Source organism: Phascolarctos cinereus, unplaced genomic scaffold, assembly GCF_003287225.1.
Source record: "Phascolarctos cinereus isolate Bilbo 61053 unplaced genomic scaffold, phaCin_HiC Scaffold_2;HRSCAF=192, whole genome shotgun sequence".
Classification (NCBI taxonomy): Eukaryota; Metazoa; Chordata; class Mammalia; order Diprotodontia; family Phascolarctidae; genus Phascolarctos; species Phascolarctos cinereus.
The window spans coordinates 185,153,049-185,167,960 of record NW_027555625.1 but is presented as its reverse complement, the minus strand read 5'-3'; the positions used below and the strand labels follow the sequence as shown (position 1 = coordinate 185,167,960).

General features: G+C 35.3%; 1 protein-coding gene across 2 annotated transcripts in view; it reads left to right on the top strand.

Moving 5' to 3' along the window:
* The window catches only part of DLGAP2 (DLG associated protein 2), a 1,185,476-nt gene that overhangs the window by 214,293 nt on the left and 956,271 nt on the right, over nucleotides 1-14,912 (top strand). For both annotated transcript variants that reach the window (XM_020973015.2, XM_020973016.2), the window contains exon 2: nucleotides 7,874-7,928. In XM_020973015.2, coding sequence (XP_020828674.1) covers nucleotides 7,874-7,928 — 55 coding nt within the window. The remainder of the gene's footprint in view (nucleotides 1-7,873; nucleotides 7,929-14,912) is intronic.

Sequence of the window (14,912 nt, the reverse complement as noted above, 5' to 3'; positions counted from 1 at the left end):
CATTCAGAGCAAGGACTGTGCCCTTTTTCACTTTCCCCTTCCCCCAATTCAGAACACAATTGCTGACACACAGTAGGTTCTTAATAAACATTTATTGAATTGTTGAATTTCGATATAGTACAAGAATGCTGAACTTGGGAGTCAGGAGTCAGAAGTTTGAAAATGGCCTTGAGCAAGTCATTGAAGCTCCTGTGGGTCTATTTCCTTATCTGCAAAACAACAGATTTGGACTAAATGGTCTCTAAGGTCCCTTGAACCCTAAATCTTTACTCCTATGACCTAGAAGAATATGAGAGAGAGAGAGAGAGAGAGAGAGAGAGAGAGAGAGAGAGAGAGAGAGAGAGAGAGAGAGAGAGAGAGAGAGAGAGGAGAGAGAGAGAGAGAGAGAGAGAGAGAGAAGAGAGAGAGAGAGAGAGAGAGAGAAGGGGAGAGAGAGAGAGAGAAGAGAGAGAGGAGAGAGAGAGAGAGAGAGAGAGGAGAGAGAGAGAGAAGAAGGGAGGAAGAGGGAGAGAGAGGGAGGGAGGGAGAGGGAGATGGAGGAGGAGGGAAAGAGAGAAGGAGACAAACTGATAGACAGACAAACAGATTTGCAATAGTCCATGCAGGGATTAAAGGCCAGAAGAAAGGTAGTGGCAGTGGGAATGGAAGGGAATAGATTTGAGACATTATAAAGTAACCAGAGTAACTGTGAGTGGTTCTATAACAAAGATACAAGAGTGTACATCTTGATAAGTATTGTTACCTCGGGAGGCTATATTCTTATTTCAATAAATGTGGCTTTGCTCAAAAACCAATATATAATTGTTGAGTGGAATTGAATCTTGAGAGCTCTTCTTTTGAAATCGCCTTCTGAGCTGTAGCATATTCTTATGACAATCTTCAAGGGGTGTCAAACCTTCTTTGGAGAGTAGATTTGAATCCAGATGACTTTTGCCCCTTTCCAAAAATCCAATTTTGTGAAAAAGGTGGGTGTTCAAATCAGTTAGTACATTTTTGCTTTCTAAATGAGGTGTGACAATATACAGTAATTAGTATGTTTTTCATGTGTAGTTCATACACTGGCTTAGAAGGCAATTTTTTAATTAAATTTCCATTTTTTACTTTTATTGATAACTTTTCTTTTTTTTAACATCACAATCATTACCAGATCTGTTCCCTATGGACCACACATGAAGTTTGTGGTAAGAAAGGAAAAACAATTAAGCAAAACTGACCAACAAAATATCTTCCTTTGCAACTCTAATCCTCCTTCTGTCCATCAAATGGAAAGAAATGCTTTTCATTACCTGTTCTCTGAGACCAAGTTTAGTCTTTGAAGTTAATCTGGGTGCACCTGCCTTTTGTATTGCTTTCCTTTATATTATTGTGGGCACTGAGGATTGGCCTTGTAGTTCTGTTTGTTTCTTTTCTTGCCTTATTCCTATAGCTAGCATTTCTACAATATCGAATAATAGTGGTGACAATGAGCATCCTTGCTAAATCCCTGATCTTGTTGGAAAGGCTCCTAGCTTATCCCTATTAGAGATAATGGTTGCTGATAGTTTTAGATAGAGACTGCTTATAATTTTAAGGAAAGCTCCATTTATTCCTATACTTTCTAACATTTTTAATAGGAATAAATGTATTTTGTCAAAAGCTTTTTCTCGATCTTGAGATAATCATATGATTTTTGTTGGTTTTGTTACTGATATGGTCAATTATGCTGATAGTTTTCTTAATATTGAACTGGCCCTGCATTCCTGGTGCAAATCTCACCTGGTCACACTGAGTGATCTTTGTGATATATTGCTATAATCTCCTTGCTAGTATTTTATTTAAAAATTTTGCATCAATTTTCATTAGAGAAATTGGTCTAATAGTTTTCCTTCTCTGTTTTTGTTCTTCCTGTTTTAGGTATAGGCATCATATTTGTGTTACAAAAATAATTTGGCAGGACTCCTTCTTTGCCTATTTTTCCAAATAGTTTATATGGTATTGGGAATAATTATTCTTTAAATGTTTGGTAGAATTCACTCATGAGTCCATCTGGTCCTGGGGATATTCTGTTTATTTCAGAAGCCATTTTTAACAGAAGAGTACCAAAGTGTTGTGAGCAGTGTTCATATAATTTTTTGGAATAAGTATCTGCTCTCCTAAAATGATAATTTCAAGCGGATATGCACATTGTAATATGTTTGCTGAATAAACATCACGAATAAGAACTAACATAATTACTCATATGCAAACACAAAGCTCCTTTATTAAAGTCAAATGGCTTGTATTACATTAGTGACATTATTTACTGATATAATGGGATGGTAAATGGTCTTATAGGAAAAGTAGAGATTAAGACAGGTTATAAGAAACTTCTATTTGCATAACCTCGTTAATAAGTTTAGAAACACTTAGAGACGGAGAAGTGAGAGTGGCCTAGAATCATCAGAAAAGGCTCCATGGAATAGGTAGGCCTTAAGTTGGGCCTGTCCTTAAGGGGTTTATAATCAAGTTGATAAGGCATGACATACATAGATGCGTATAATAACTAGAAGACATAAGCAGGAAGATTTCCTTGAATCATGGAAAGCAGGGAAGACTGATGGTATATATTGGAATTTTGTTTCTCAATGAAACTGGGCATGGGTGATAGAGGGGGTTGGTTACAAGGTTGAAGGCCATTTTCCTTAACCTCACCTGGCTGTGGCATTGTAGGGCACAATGGCCCACAATTACTCCTGGTAGCTGAACACACACATTAAGCAGGCAGGTTGACAGGAATTGAACTTTTTAAGAGTGCCTTTGGGGAGGAAGGATAATTTCATTCTCTATTGCTGTCTTCTGTAAATCCCTCAGAGAGGAAGAAATAAACCTATTATAATAGTGCCTTCCTGTACCCTTCAGCTAAATCCTGCTACAAGGCAGTGGTGGTGCGTGTTCAGTATACTTAAAGGCCAGGAGTAAGTCTGAGACTAAATATACATGGCTTCCCTGGCAGGAGGGCTAGGAGGAAGTTGTCAAGATTACATATGTGCACAATCCCTGAACAAAAATTGCCCATCAACAGAAAATACAAAGTAAATTTCACAATAAATTACACTGGCAGAAAATTTCTCTGAAACCTCAACATTCCTATCTTCCCCACTCTCCCCAACCCTGCCAATCACAACCAAGGTTTTTCAGTTAAATGGTATGTATTTTGTATGTTACTGAATGGAACTGAGTGTTGTTATTGTTGGGAATTTTTGAGAAGTTTTTCAGATTTATCTGAAAAATATATATTTGACAAACATTTACTAAGCAAGCTGTGTATTTGATGTCAGTGTCCTTAGGATTGGGAGAGATGTAACATTTAGATAAGATACAGTCCCTGCCATCATGGAACTTTTTCTAGTGGGAATGTTTGTATGTTTGGGGTGAGATGGATCAGACACAAGCATAAGTGACTATAATGTATCATATTGCAACATGAGTGTATTTGGGAGTTCTAAATGAAGTGTTATGTGAGGCAAGAAAGGAAAGGTTGTTATTGAGGAAGGTGGAGAGACATGTATCATGAGAAAAGGTGGCAGTGGAGCAAACGGAATCATTTGATAGTGTGGGACAAAGATACTGTTTTGCATAATTGGAATGGCAAGAATTTCCATTTTGAGCTATGTGGAGAGCCATAGGAGTAAAGCTGGACCCTAAGAGCACCATATTCTGTGCTAATGTAGTATACGTTACACTTGAAGTAATATCCGCTCAGCACAGACCTGTATAGGCCAGAGAGCAAGAACAGGGTCTTGTTCTCATTCTCAATCACTAATAGTTAGAGGTAAGGTGGACCAGTCACTGATATTTTTTGAACAGAAGAGTAGGTGATTAAGGTATCAAAGAAAGAAAACTAATCTGTCAGTGGATTAGAAAGGAGAGAAATTGGGGTGAAGAAGACATCTAGGAAGCCAGTATTCCCTGTTGTGAGGTAACAAGTTCCTGAGTTGGGTGACAGTAACAAATAAAAGAAAGAGCAGATGTGAGAGACGTTAAAGAAAAACAAAAACAAACCAAAAACTCAATGGCATCTGATGACTGATTGGGAGATTATAGAGAGAAAACAGAGACAACCCCAAAACTTTTGTTAATCATTCATTTACCAAGCAGTCATTAAGTTTCATTAAGTGCTGGGCACTGTGTTAAATACTGCTGATACAAAGAAAGGAAAAAAATCTGTACTCTCGGGGTGGGGGGGTGTCCTATTAAAACCAACCAACCAACCTGCAAACAAACAAAAAACCTAAGTAAATGCAAGGTACAAATATATATGTGTATGTGGATATACTTACATGTATATAGATATATTCATATATATATATATATATGCAAATCTATAAATGCATATATGTGCATGCCTGTATTGTATGTATCTTGTTTTGATACATACACACATGTTGTACATGTATATGTGCATCTATCTGTATGTGTATTCATAAACATATATAGTAAAAATAGGAAGTAATCTCAGAGGGAAAGCATTAGATGGGGTACGGGAGAGACTAGCTTCTTTTAAAGGGTAGATTTGAACTGTCTTGAAAGAGACCAAGAAATCCTAGAGGTAAAAAAAGTGAGGAGGGAAATAATTCCAAGTATGGGAGACAACCAATGAAGAGGCACAAAGTCTAAAGATGGAGTAAACCATATGAAGAACTACAAGAAGGTCAGTGTTGCTGGCCTCCAGAGCACACAAAAAGGAGTCAAATATCAAAAGACTGAAAAGGTGAGAAGGGGCCAAGTGGTAAAGGAATTTATAAGTCAGATAGAAGATTTTGTTTTTGCTCATGGAGGTAATATGATGCCACTGAAGTTTATTGGGTAGGAGACAACATGGTCAGACTTAAACTTTAAGAAGATCACTTAGACAGCAGAGTGGAGGATAGACTGGAGTGGGGAGAGACTGGAAAGCCATTGAAATAGTCCAGGCATGAGGGCCTGCATCAGGGTGACTACTCGTGGAGAGAAGGGATATATGAAAGAGAAGTTGTGAAGCTAGAAATAATGGCTTGACAATAGATTGGATGTGGTGGCAGCCAGGGGTGGGGGAAATAGTCTGTGAGGAGTCAAAGTTGACACTGAGGTTTTGAGACTGAGTGACTGGGAGGATGGTGCTGTCTTCAGCACTAGTAGAGAAGTTCTGAGGAGGTTAGGGTTTAAGCCTGTACAATTTGGTGAATAGGGATGTCAGTAACAGGAATAGGGAAAAAATGAAGTATAACACTTAACTATTTTTTTATTTCTATTTTATTCTATTTTAATTTATGGAATAAAACAAGCATTTCTATAACAGCATAAAAAGGGATGATTGCATGTGAAATTGAAAATCTATTATGTACAACTTGCTAATCCTTGAAAAGATATAATAAATTTATCATACAATTTTTTTCCCTTTTTTTCTTCCCTACCTCCCCCACCTTAGAGATGGCTACCATTAGACACAAATAGGTTTATATATGTAAAATTATTCTATCCATACTTCTATTTATCAGTTCTTTCTCTAGATATGGATAGCACCTTTCTTTACGTGTCCTTTACAGTTAATTTGGGTATTGATAATAGTCAAAATAACTTATTTGCTCAAAGTTGTTCTTAAAACAGTATTGCTGTTACTGTATACAATGTTCTGTTGGTTCTGCTCATTTTGAGCTTCACTATTTCATGTAAGTCTTTTTTTTTCTTTCTTTCTTTTTTTGCAAGGCAGTCAGGGTCAAGTGACTTACCCAGGGTCATACAGCTAGTGATTGTCAAGTGACTGAGGCTAGATTTGAACTCAGGTCCTCCTGACTCCAGAGCCAGTGCTTTATCCACTCAGCCACCTAGCTGCTCCTCATGCAAGTCTGTCCATGTTTTTCTAAGATCACTGAGTTCATAATTTCTTATAGCACAGTAGTGTTATATCACAATCACATACCACAACTTATCCAGCCATTGGCCAGTTGATGGGCAGCCTGCAATTTCTAGTTCTTTGCTACCACAAAGATTGCTGCTATAAACATTTTAGAATATGAAGGTTCTTTAAATTTTTCCCTAATAATTTTTGGAAATAGACCTAGGATTGCTATTGCTGGGTCAAGGGGTTTAGGTAGTTTGATAACTCTTTGGGCATAATTGCAGATGGCTCTCCAAAATGGTTGGATGAGTTCACAAATCCACCACAATGAACTAGTGTGGCAATTTTTGTACAACTCCTTGAACATTTTTTCCTTTCCCTTTCAATGATATTAGCCAATCTGATAGGTATAAAATGACACAGCAAGATTGTTTTAATTTGCATTTCTCTTATCAGTAATGATTTAGAGCATTTTTTATATGACTATAGATTGTTTTGATTTCTTCATCAGAAAACTGCTTGTTCATATCATTTGACTATCAATAGGAGAATGACTTGTATTCTTTTAGATTTGATGAAGCTCTTTATATATTTGAGATGAGACCTTTATCTGGGACACTGTCTATAAATTTTTTATTACTTATCAGACTTATGGATAGGTGAACAATTTAGGAATAAATAAGAGATAGCAAAGTTAAATGTAAAATGGATACTTTTAACTACATTAAATTAAGTTTTTGTACACATAAAATAAATGCAGCCAGGATCAGAAGGAATGCAGAAAATTGGGGAATTTTTTTTTCTTCCAAACACTTAACTATTCTCATAAACCTTAAAGTGCTATAAGTTTGATTTGGTACTATTATCGACGTAATTCCGTGGGCATTCACCTTGTCCACAAAACTATATAGACAGTCCCTTGAGAAGAGGGCTCATGTTTGAGACTTTGTGTCTTCTACAGTATTGTACATATAATAGGCACTGCATTACTGTACTTGAATTGTTCCATGTTCACTGCGAGGATGTATTTGTTATTGGTTAGTGGTACGTGGAAGGAAAGAGTTCTTGAATTGGCACAGATGGCAATCATTGCTCTTAAGAGAAATTCTAATTAAATTCACTTTAACGAGTATTTATTGAACGTCTGCCTTGTGCTGTTAAGTTGAAAGCAACTTGTCCAGACTGTCAACTTTTCAAGGGTGAAAGCTGTCTTCTTTTCCTTTGTTAGCATTCTTTTTCATCTTTTCACCCAGCATGGTACTCTGCAAACAATAGTAGATGCTTGATAGCTGAAAAAAAAATAGAGGATTGTAATTGTTTGCTTTAGACTTGTGGATTCAATATGATTATGTCAATTCTGTTGTTTTATTTAATTGATCATGGGAAGCACTCTAAAAAGATTTCCTACAAAATCCTTTTGTTTGACAAATTAAATGGACTATACACTCCATGGGTTTTCTGGGAGGAAAAACTTATAAGTATTTCTTTATTCATTTCATGGTTAAGCCTTCAGAAATAAGATTTTCCTCTTACCTTTTTGCCATTACTTGTGATCGAAGTATCTATACTACCAAATTTTCTTTTGTTCAAATAATCCCAGATTTAGAAAGCAGAAGCAATAGATTTCAGTATGTTGTTTAGAACAATTTTTGATTTCCAAACTATAAAACAATCTGCTTTTAAACAAAGGTATCTCAAAAATTGGTTGAATAATCATCCATTTACCCTCCCATTAGAGTCCTCTATGGAGTTTACAGATACTTTCCATGTCCAAAAGGGATATACATTAAACTGAACTGTTATCAGTTTAAGAAGAACATATAAACATGTATACTTCTCTGATTCACCTTTCTGACGAAAAAAGCATGTCATCCATTTTCCCTTGTACTGTTCAATTTGTTAGGCTGTTCTCAGTGTGGTGACTTTGAGCGATACTGAATGACCTTATTAGAGAAACAGTTTCAGCAGTTAATGAGATGCTTCTCTCTTCCCTAATGGTAACCACATGTATTGTTTTATTTATTTGTTTTAAAACAGGTTTTGCCTGGCATTCTGCAGAAGCATTGCTGTATCTTACCAGACAGGAATACAGGTAAGCAAATTTCCATTTTTTGTTTTGGAAACAGATTTTTTTTAATGTGATCTCATAATTTAGGTATTGAAGATTTGTTGTTGTTTTTAGAATTGTGCATCAAACTTGTGGAAAAGTGTGGGGCAAAGTGGATGCTCAGCTCTACATGCAAGTTGAAACCTGTTTTTAGACCTGTTTTCATCTGGAGAAGTAGATTTGCAAATTTTGTATATTGTCGGTTGTCTCTTCTTGAGGGAAACTGGCAGTAGTTCTTATAGTTGTTATATTCAATCTGAAGACTTTTCTTTTGCAGATTATAAAAAGACTGATTCTGGCTAGCAGAGCTCAGCGTGCCAGAAACATTGAAGTTGGAGTCTGTTTGCAATCAAAGCTCTTATATTGATAGGCTAGGTAGGAAGTGGATAGATGGTTTGTGCTTAAAGCTTTCTGGATTGCAATGAATAAAAGAACAGGACAGAAGTATTGAGTTGAGAGATGGTTATCACTGTGTAATTTCTCATGGTAGGTTAGAGGTGTTTGGTTTGAAGTAGTAAGTGTGGGGCTTTGGGATATTTTCCAAGAAACCTGAGGGTGAAAACTTGTTTGAAAGGAAATTTTGGAACATTGTGCTATTTTGCAATAATAATAATAATAAAAAAAGAAATCAGCCTCACATGTTAACCCATAACTCTTGTTTACAAAATATCTTCATCTGAATCTTACTATTATGCATAGGAGGAATCCACTTTCCTATCCCAGTTGTTTTCAGTATTAAATTCATAGAGGAATACATGGATCCATACTTACTCTTCTTTTCTTTGTCTTTCAAAATCCCCTACCTTGCATAGAATGCCTTTAGAAAAACTAATATCAAGTGTATGTAGCACAATTATGTTCCTAGTTATTTGGGGATCATTATTTTGTCAAAAGACAAGAGTTGTATTTTTATTTTCACTACTTTAGATTAGTGTTATTGTTCTATGTTAATATTTTTTATTTTAGTTTGTATTTATGGTTTTATCAGGGTAGAGAACTTCCAGTGTGCAGAATCCCTCCATTGATGCGGATTGGCACTTCATCTGTGACTCATAGTCTAAAACTTAAAATTGCTTATAGTGCTAACAGGACTTTCCTTTGGTCATACATGCAGTGCATGTCAGAGGCAGTATTTGAATCCAGAACTTTCTGACTCAAAGGCCAGTCCTCTCTCTACTATATCCAACTTTTAGAATAATAGTGTTAAGTAAACTGACTTCTACTTGACTGAATTTAACATATGGGAGTAAAATTCTGCCAACTGTAATCAAGTTAACTTTATCTGATAATAATCCTTGTAATTTTTATTATAAACAGTCAACAACCTTGTCCTACAATCAGTGGTACATGACAGTATGTGGAATTCTTGGATCTCTGGAAACAGCTTTCTCTCTGAGTTCTTTTTCTAATGGAAAGAGATAGCTGTATTACTGACTAAAATCAATGTCAGTTCACAGATGAATTCTACTTGCTCCCATTTTGCCTGTTTTTGTGAATGGCTGCTGGGAATTTTAGCATTTTATTGCTATAGGGAGATTATTGATGAAGCTGGTTAAACATTTTGACAAAATGGATTTTTTCCCCATAAGTATATTTTAAAAAGCTCAATGGAAACTTTAATAGCCATATTGTACTAAGAAATTAAGACTTTGGGCAAAGTATATGAGCATGGGATGGGCTGTTTTATGAATAAAATAATGAATAAGTAAATTTGTGTTACAGAGTTCACTGGATATTTTCCATGTACATTTTTCATTTTGAGAAGTCCCCAAAGTCATAATAAAATAAATTCTGATTTTATTTTACGTCTTGAGAAATCAAAATGGAGTTCTCAAGGGTTATTAAAAGGCATCTTCTTTGACTATTTGATAATAATTTCAAGTCATAATGAAAATATTGTAAAATTAATCATTTTTTATTTACTTTCTCTGGGATTCTTCCTAATGACTGACAGCTAGGGCCCAGAAGGCTGGCATTTAGTAACATTTAAGCATGAACAATGAGGGGAATTGCTAGTCAATTTTATTGAAAATGTTCATATGCTGTACTGCTTTACTTTCAAGTCAGGTGAAAAAAAAAGACCCAAGGCTATCACATTGGTTATGGAAACAGTAAAGATGTTATTAAACAGAGGAAGAAAAAAGAGCAGACTGTAATAATAACTCTAAAGTAGTAATTTGTTTAGAATTGAAAGATAAATATGCCCTGGCTGTTACATATAGTAAAATGTGATCTTGGGTGTATTAAGCTGTTAAATTATTCAGAAAATGATATTTAGAAAATGTTTTGGGGACACAGACGTTATTTAACATTATTGTGTATTTTAATCATGCAGGTGAAATGTACATAAGGAGACATCTGTATCATATTACAGTACAGTATTTAGATTTCTCCCCTTGGTGATTTATAAATGTGATTTCATACTGTTCCTAAGAATGACCAAACTGAACATGAAGAACAGTATGGGGTGTCTTTCCTATAATTATTAAATTGTAAATCATTTTTAATAGAAGACAAAGACTACACAAGACTTTTATTGTTGATCAGACAAAATAATTCAGGATAACTGAACACATCTGAGTTATCAAAATATAGGGGAAATCATAGAGCTAGCTTAACAACAAATGTCTACTGGAAGTTAAAATCGAAATGGTTTTTATTATATCCTGACACATTATGAAACTCTTTTGTGATTCAAAGTACACGCACTTTAATTAGCCGATTCAGTTGTTTTGGGAAAGTTAAAATTTGGAATGGTGCTTCAAAGAAAATGAGTCAAACAATCCATGATATTATTCAGGTTGTTTTTTTGTAGAAATGACAAGATACACATAAGCTGACATGCTTACATTGGGGTATCTGAGTTATCTGTGGCAGAATCCATTTGAACATATAAATCATTTTGCTATCTTTAGGGGGTGAGGTAGCATAGAGGTAGTGGTTGGGGGAAGCTATCTCAAATATAAATAGTATTCATGGTTGCTCTTAATTTTTTTCCACTGTAATTTCTGATCATCTCCTGGGCCCTATTGGCTAGAAAGTCTATGTGTTCCTTGGCCAGTCTATCTATATATAGAGGGTGTTAAGGCCATCTTCGTATTAAACCCATAGTGCAATTTTTTATTTATTTTCCTTGATTCTACTATACTGATGACAAGATCTGAAAATATGTTCAGTGAAAAGTTACTTATATACTTGAAACCAGCTGAATGAGTGCTGACATTAAATTTGCAGGTGAATATTGGAGTTCCATACATGAACCTTTTGGTGTTAAGGTAATGGAGTCAGGCTACTGGAAAGGGATAAGTAGATACTCTGAAGATGTTTTGGTGATTGAAGGGGCATAGAATGTTTAAGCAGGTTTCTGGGTTTGAAGTGAATATATGAATATTGTATACATTTAGATGAGATAGATATTGACTCTTATAGGTAGGGATAAAGACAAAGTTATGGAAATGGGAAAAGATAAGCTTGAAAATAATTAGCCATATATATGCATAGATTGGAAAGTGACCAATTATTACCATAATAATTTTGGGTGTGAGAAAAGTTTTCACAATTTCAGATGGAAATATTTTATTGGCTTATCTGAATCATATCATCATTACTCCTATGAAAGGTCATATTTACTTGCTAAATGCTCAAGAGCTTGCTTTTTATTTGGTGTTCTCAGCCAGGTATATGCAGTGATTATTTTACATAGCCAAATATTTAGAAAAATATCTTCAGGTGCTTTTGTTCAATACAGAGTTAACATATTGAATGGTGGAGATGAAGTATGATCAATTCATGTGAAAGAAGCCACATTTGTTCTAAATGGGACTGCTTTTAATGGGCAAAAAGGTTTTCTTTATTTCTAATATCACTTTGGTTACAGCTGATGCTTTCACTAATGAAGGTGTAATGAGGCTCATTGTGATATGCTAAATACCTGAACATACTTGACTGAGACCTGACTAGAGTTTGTATATCATGTTCCCTAGAAAGGCATGGAAAAGAGTCTATGGCAAGGGTTGGGATGGATGAGGGGAGGAGGAGCGAGAACATCTTTCTAATCTAGGAGAATTTCACATTACTTTTCCTCACACATTTTATGTTTCAGCTAAATTGGTCTATTTGCTATTTACTGTAAATGATGCATTATCTCCTTCCCTGTGCAAACTATGTAAATTCTTTTCACAAACTTTCTCCTATGCTTGGGATGCTCTCTCTTCTTACCTTCACCTTCTAGAATTCCTAGTTCACTTCAAGTTTGGTTTATGCGATACCTCCTACATGAGACTTTTCCTAATGCACCCAATGGTTAGTCCTCTCCCCTCCCCCTGAAATGACTTTGTATTTACTTTGTATATATTTTGTGTTTGTTTACCTGTGCACATATTTTGCCCAAGTAGAATTGTGAACTACTTAAGGATAGGGATTGTTTTGTTTTTGTTTGCCTAGTGTCTAAGTGGCACTTAGTAAACACTTATTAGGTACTTATTGCATTAAAATAAGTTGAAATCTCTAAGAAACATCGATATTCCTTTGGTTTCTCCCAACCTTCCACTTGACTTCCAAGTAATTTCTTCTGCAGTTCCATGCTTCCTACTCTAATTGTTTTTTCTGGTTCTATCAGATGGAAGTGCTTCTTTGGAAGCTCTTCCATAATAAAGATGCCACATGTTTGGTATCCACTGGACTGATCCTGAAGTTCAGCTCTGTGTGTGATGTCTGGAATGACCTTCTTAAAGTCTATGGTTCCTTTTCAAAATGAGGAAGTTGGCATCAACACTGAGCTTAAGAGCGATCACTAAGCCTTTCCCAGAACTTCTAACTCTCTTCCAATCAAATGTTTTCTTTCTTTTTTCCCTTGCCTTTGGCTAAGCTCTCAATATGTGTGGTAACCATCTGTGATAGGATACAATTGTGCCACCTCAACACTGATTTCAGTAGCCTTGTTTATAATGAATGATGGTTGTCTTACATCTAAATTTAGGTTTCCTGATTATTTTGGAAAGATCAAAGAACATTTTAGCACACTGTGCTGAGAAAGCAGTATAATCACTTCTGACTTACTAGTGATTTCATCGTAAAGTTTGTATTCTTGTACCAGATATTCAAATCCTCTCATCTGTTGTCACCCTACGTTTTCAGCCTAATCTTGTATCACACTGTAGTCAAGAAAAACTGAATGATTATTTGTTTTCCTCAAATGCCTTGCATTTTCCTATTTCTTGCCTTTCTCACACCATTTCCAATGTCTGTAATCTATTCTTTCTTTGACTGCTTTATTTCTACCCTTTCTTAAAAAGAAACCACAATCGAGAACCTTCCTATAAGATTTTTTAATTATTTTCCTTAACAATCATTGCCTTTCCCAACAGACCTCACATAGCACTTTGCTTTGTACCTTTTAAAAGCACTTATGTTATAGATCATATATTGCACAAAGGCAGAGACTATTGGTTTAAATGTTGTGCGTTTCTTGCTGCCTAGCACATTATTTGGTACATACTAGGTACTTAAAAATGTTTGGTGAATTGAATTTAATATTGCCCAAATCACAGATCAATTTAAATCATTGTAATCAGTAATTCCTTATTCTCTCTCTCTGTCTCTCTCTCTCCTTTACCTGTGATTTCAATGGTGTGGGGTATTTCTTGTTGGAAATTTCCTTTCACCAATCCAGTTTGGCAACTTGTCTGAAACTTACAGTCTCAGAGCACTTACAGTCTTTTAGTCTATAGAATACTTGCAGTCACTGAGAATTTATGCTCAAGGTCACATAACTAGTTTGAGTTGGAGACAAGACAAACCTACTAGTTCTTGATTCTAAGGCCAGCCAGTAAGACATTATGGAAAAAGTGATGGATTTAGAATCATAGAACCTGAAATAAAATTTCAGCACTTCTATTTACTACTTGTATGACATAGGACAAGTCTTTTAACCACTTTGACCCTCAGTTTCCTTATCTGTAAAATGGTTAGACTAGATGTTTCCTTATAGCTCTAAGTCTGTGATCCAATGATTTATGTGCCATGTTGCCTCTTAAAATAAGGCATTATTAGCATCCTGCTAATAATGTCTATAGACATTTTGGGGTTGGTTGTATTTCTGGACTAAAGCTGACTCATTTCTAGAGCCCATAGCCGTGGAATCATAGCATTATAACACCTATTTTGAAAGCCTCTCCTATAAAGGGTACAGTTAGTGTTAATACAGCTTCAAGAGCCAAATGAAATGTTGTAGAAATGGTAGCTTTAATTGTCATTTTGGAGAGACTATTGAGAATGGTGGATTGCTAGAAGCTGAAGAAAAAACTTTCCTGTCATCGGTTATAGAGAAACTGGGTAATACAGAGATTGGAACTGTTTTTCTTCTTTATGTTATGAAAAGGACAAAGAACATTCTTGAGAAGAATCATGGTATCATGAATGAATTGTATGTCCAGGAGTAGGGAAAAGTCATCTGCAGTTATGATTATAGTTAGAAGTGCTGCAGGCCACTTCTCACTGCTACAATTTTATAGTTCTTTCTGCCTTTGTGTTATATTTGATTATTGTTAATCAATTGTATAATCTATAAGCTAAATATTGAGTTATTCCTAGGAGATCAACAATTTAAAAAATATATAGAGACAGAAGTGTAACTGCTTATGGGGAAAAATGTTTCTCTGGTTTACTAAATAGTATCTAATAAATTGAGTTGTTTTCTGAACTAACTTTTTAATTAGTAAGAAAGTTGCAATTATATTGATTAATAAGAAAAATATCAAAACATATGACTTAATTTCCTTAGGATTTGGGATAATAAGAATTAATATGGTAAATAGCAGGCTGAGAGATAATCAATAAATGAGATTAATTAGTTGTAACACCTAGGTGGAAGAGTGGAGAAAGTGCTAGGCTTGGAGTCAGAAAGACTTGAATTCAAATCCAGCCTCAGAAACTTCCTAGCTGTGTGACTTTGGGCAAGTCACTTAAAAT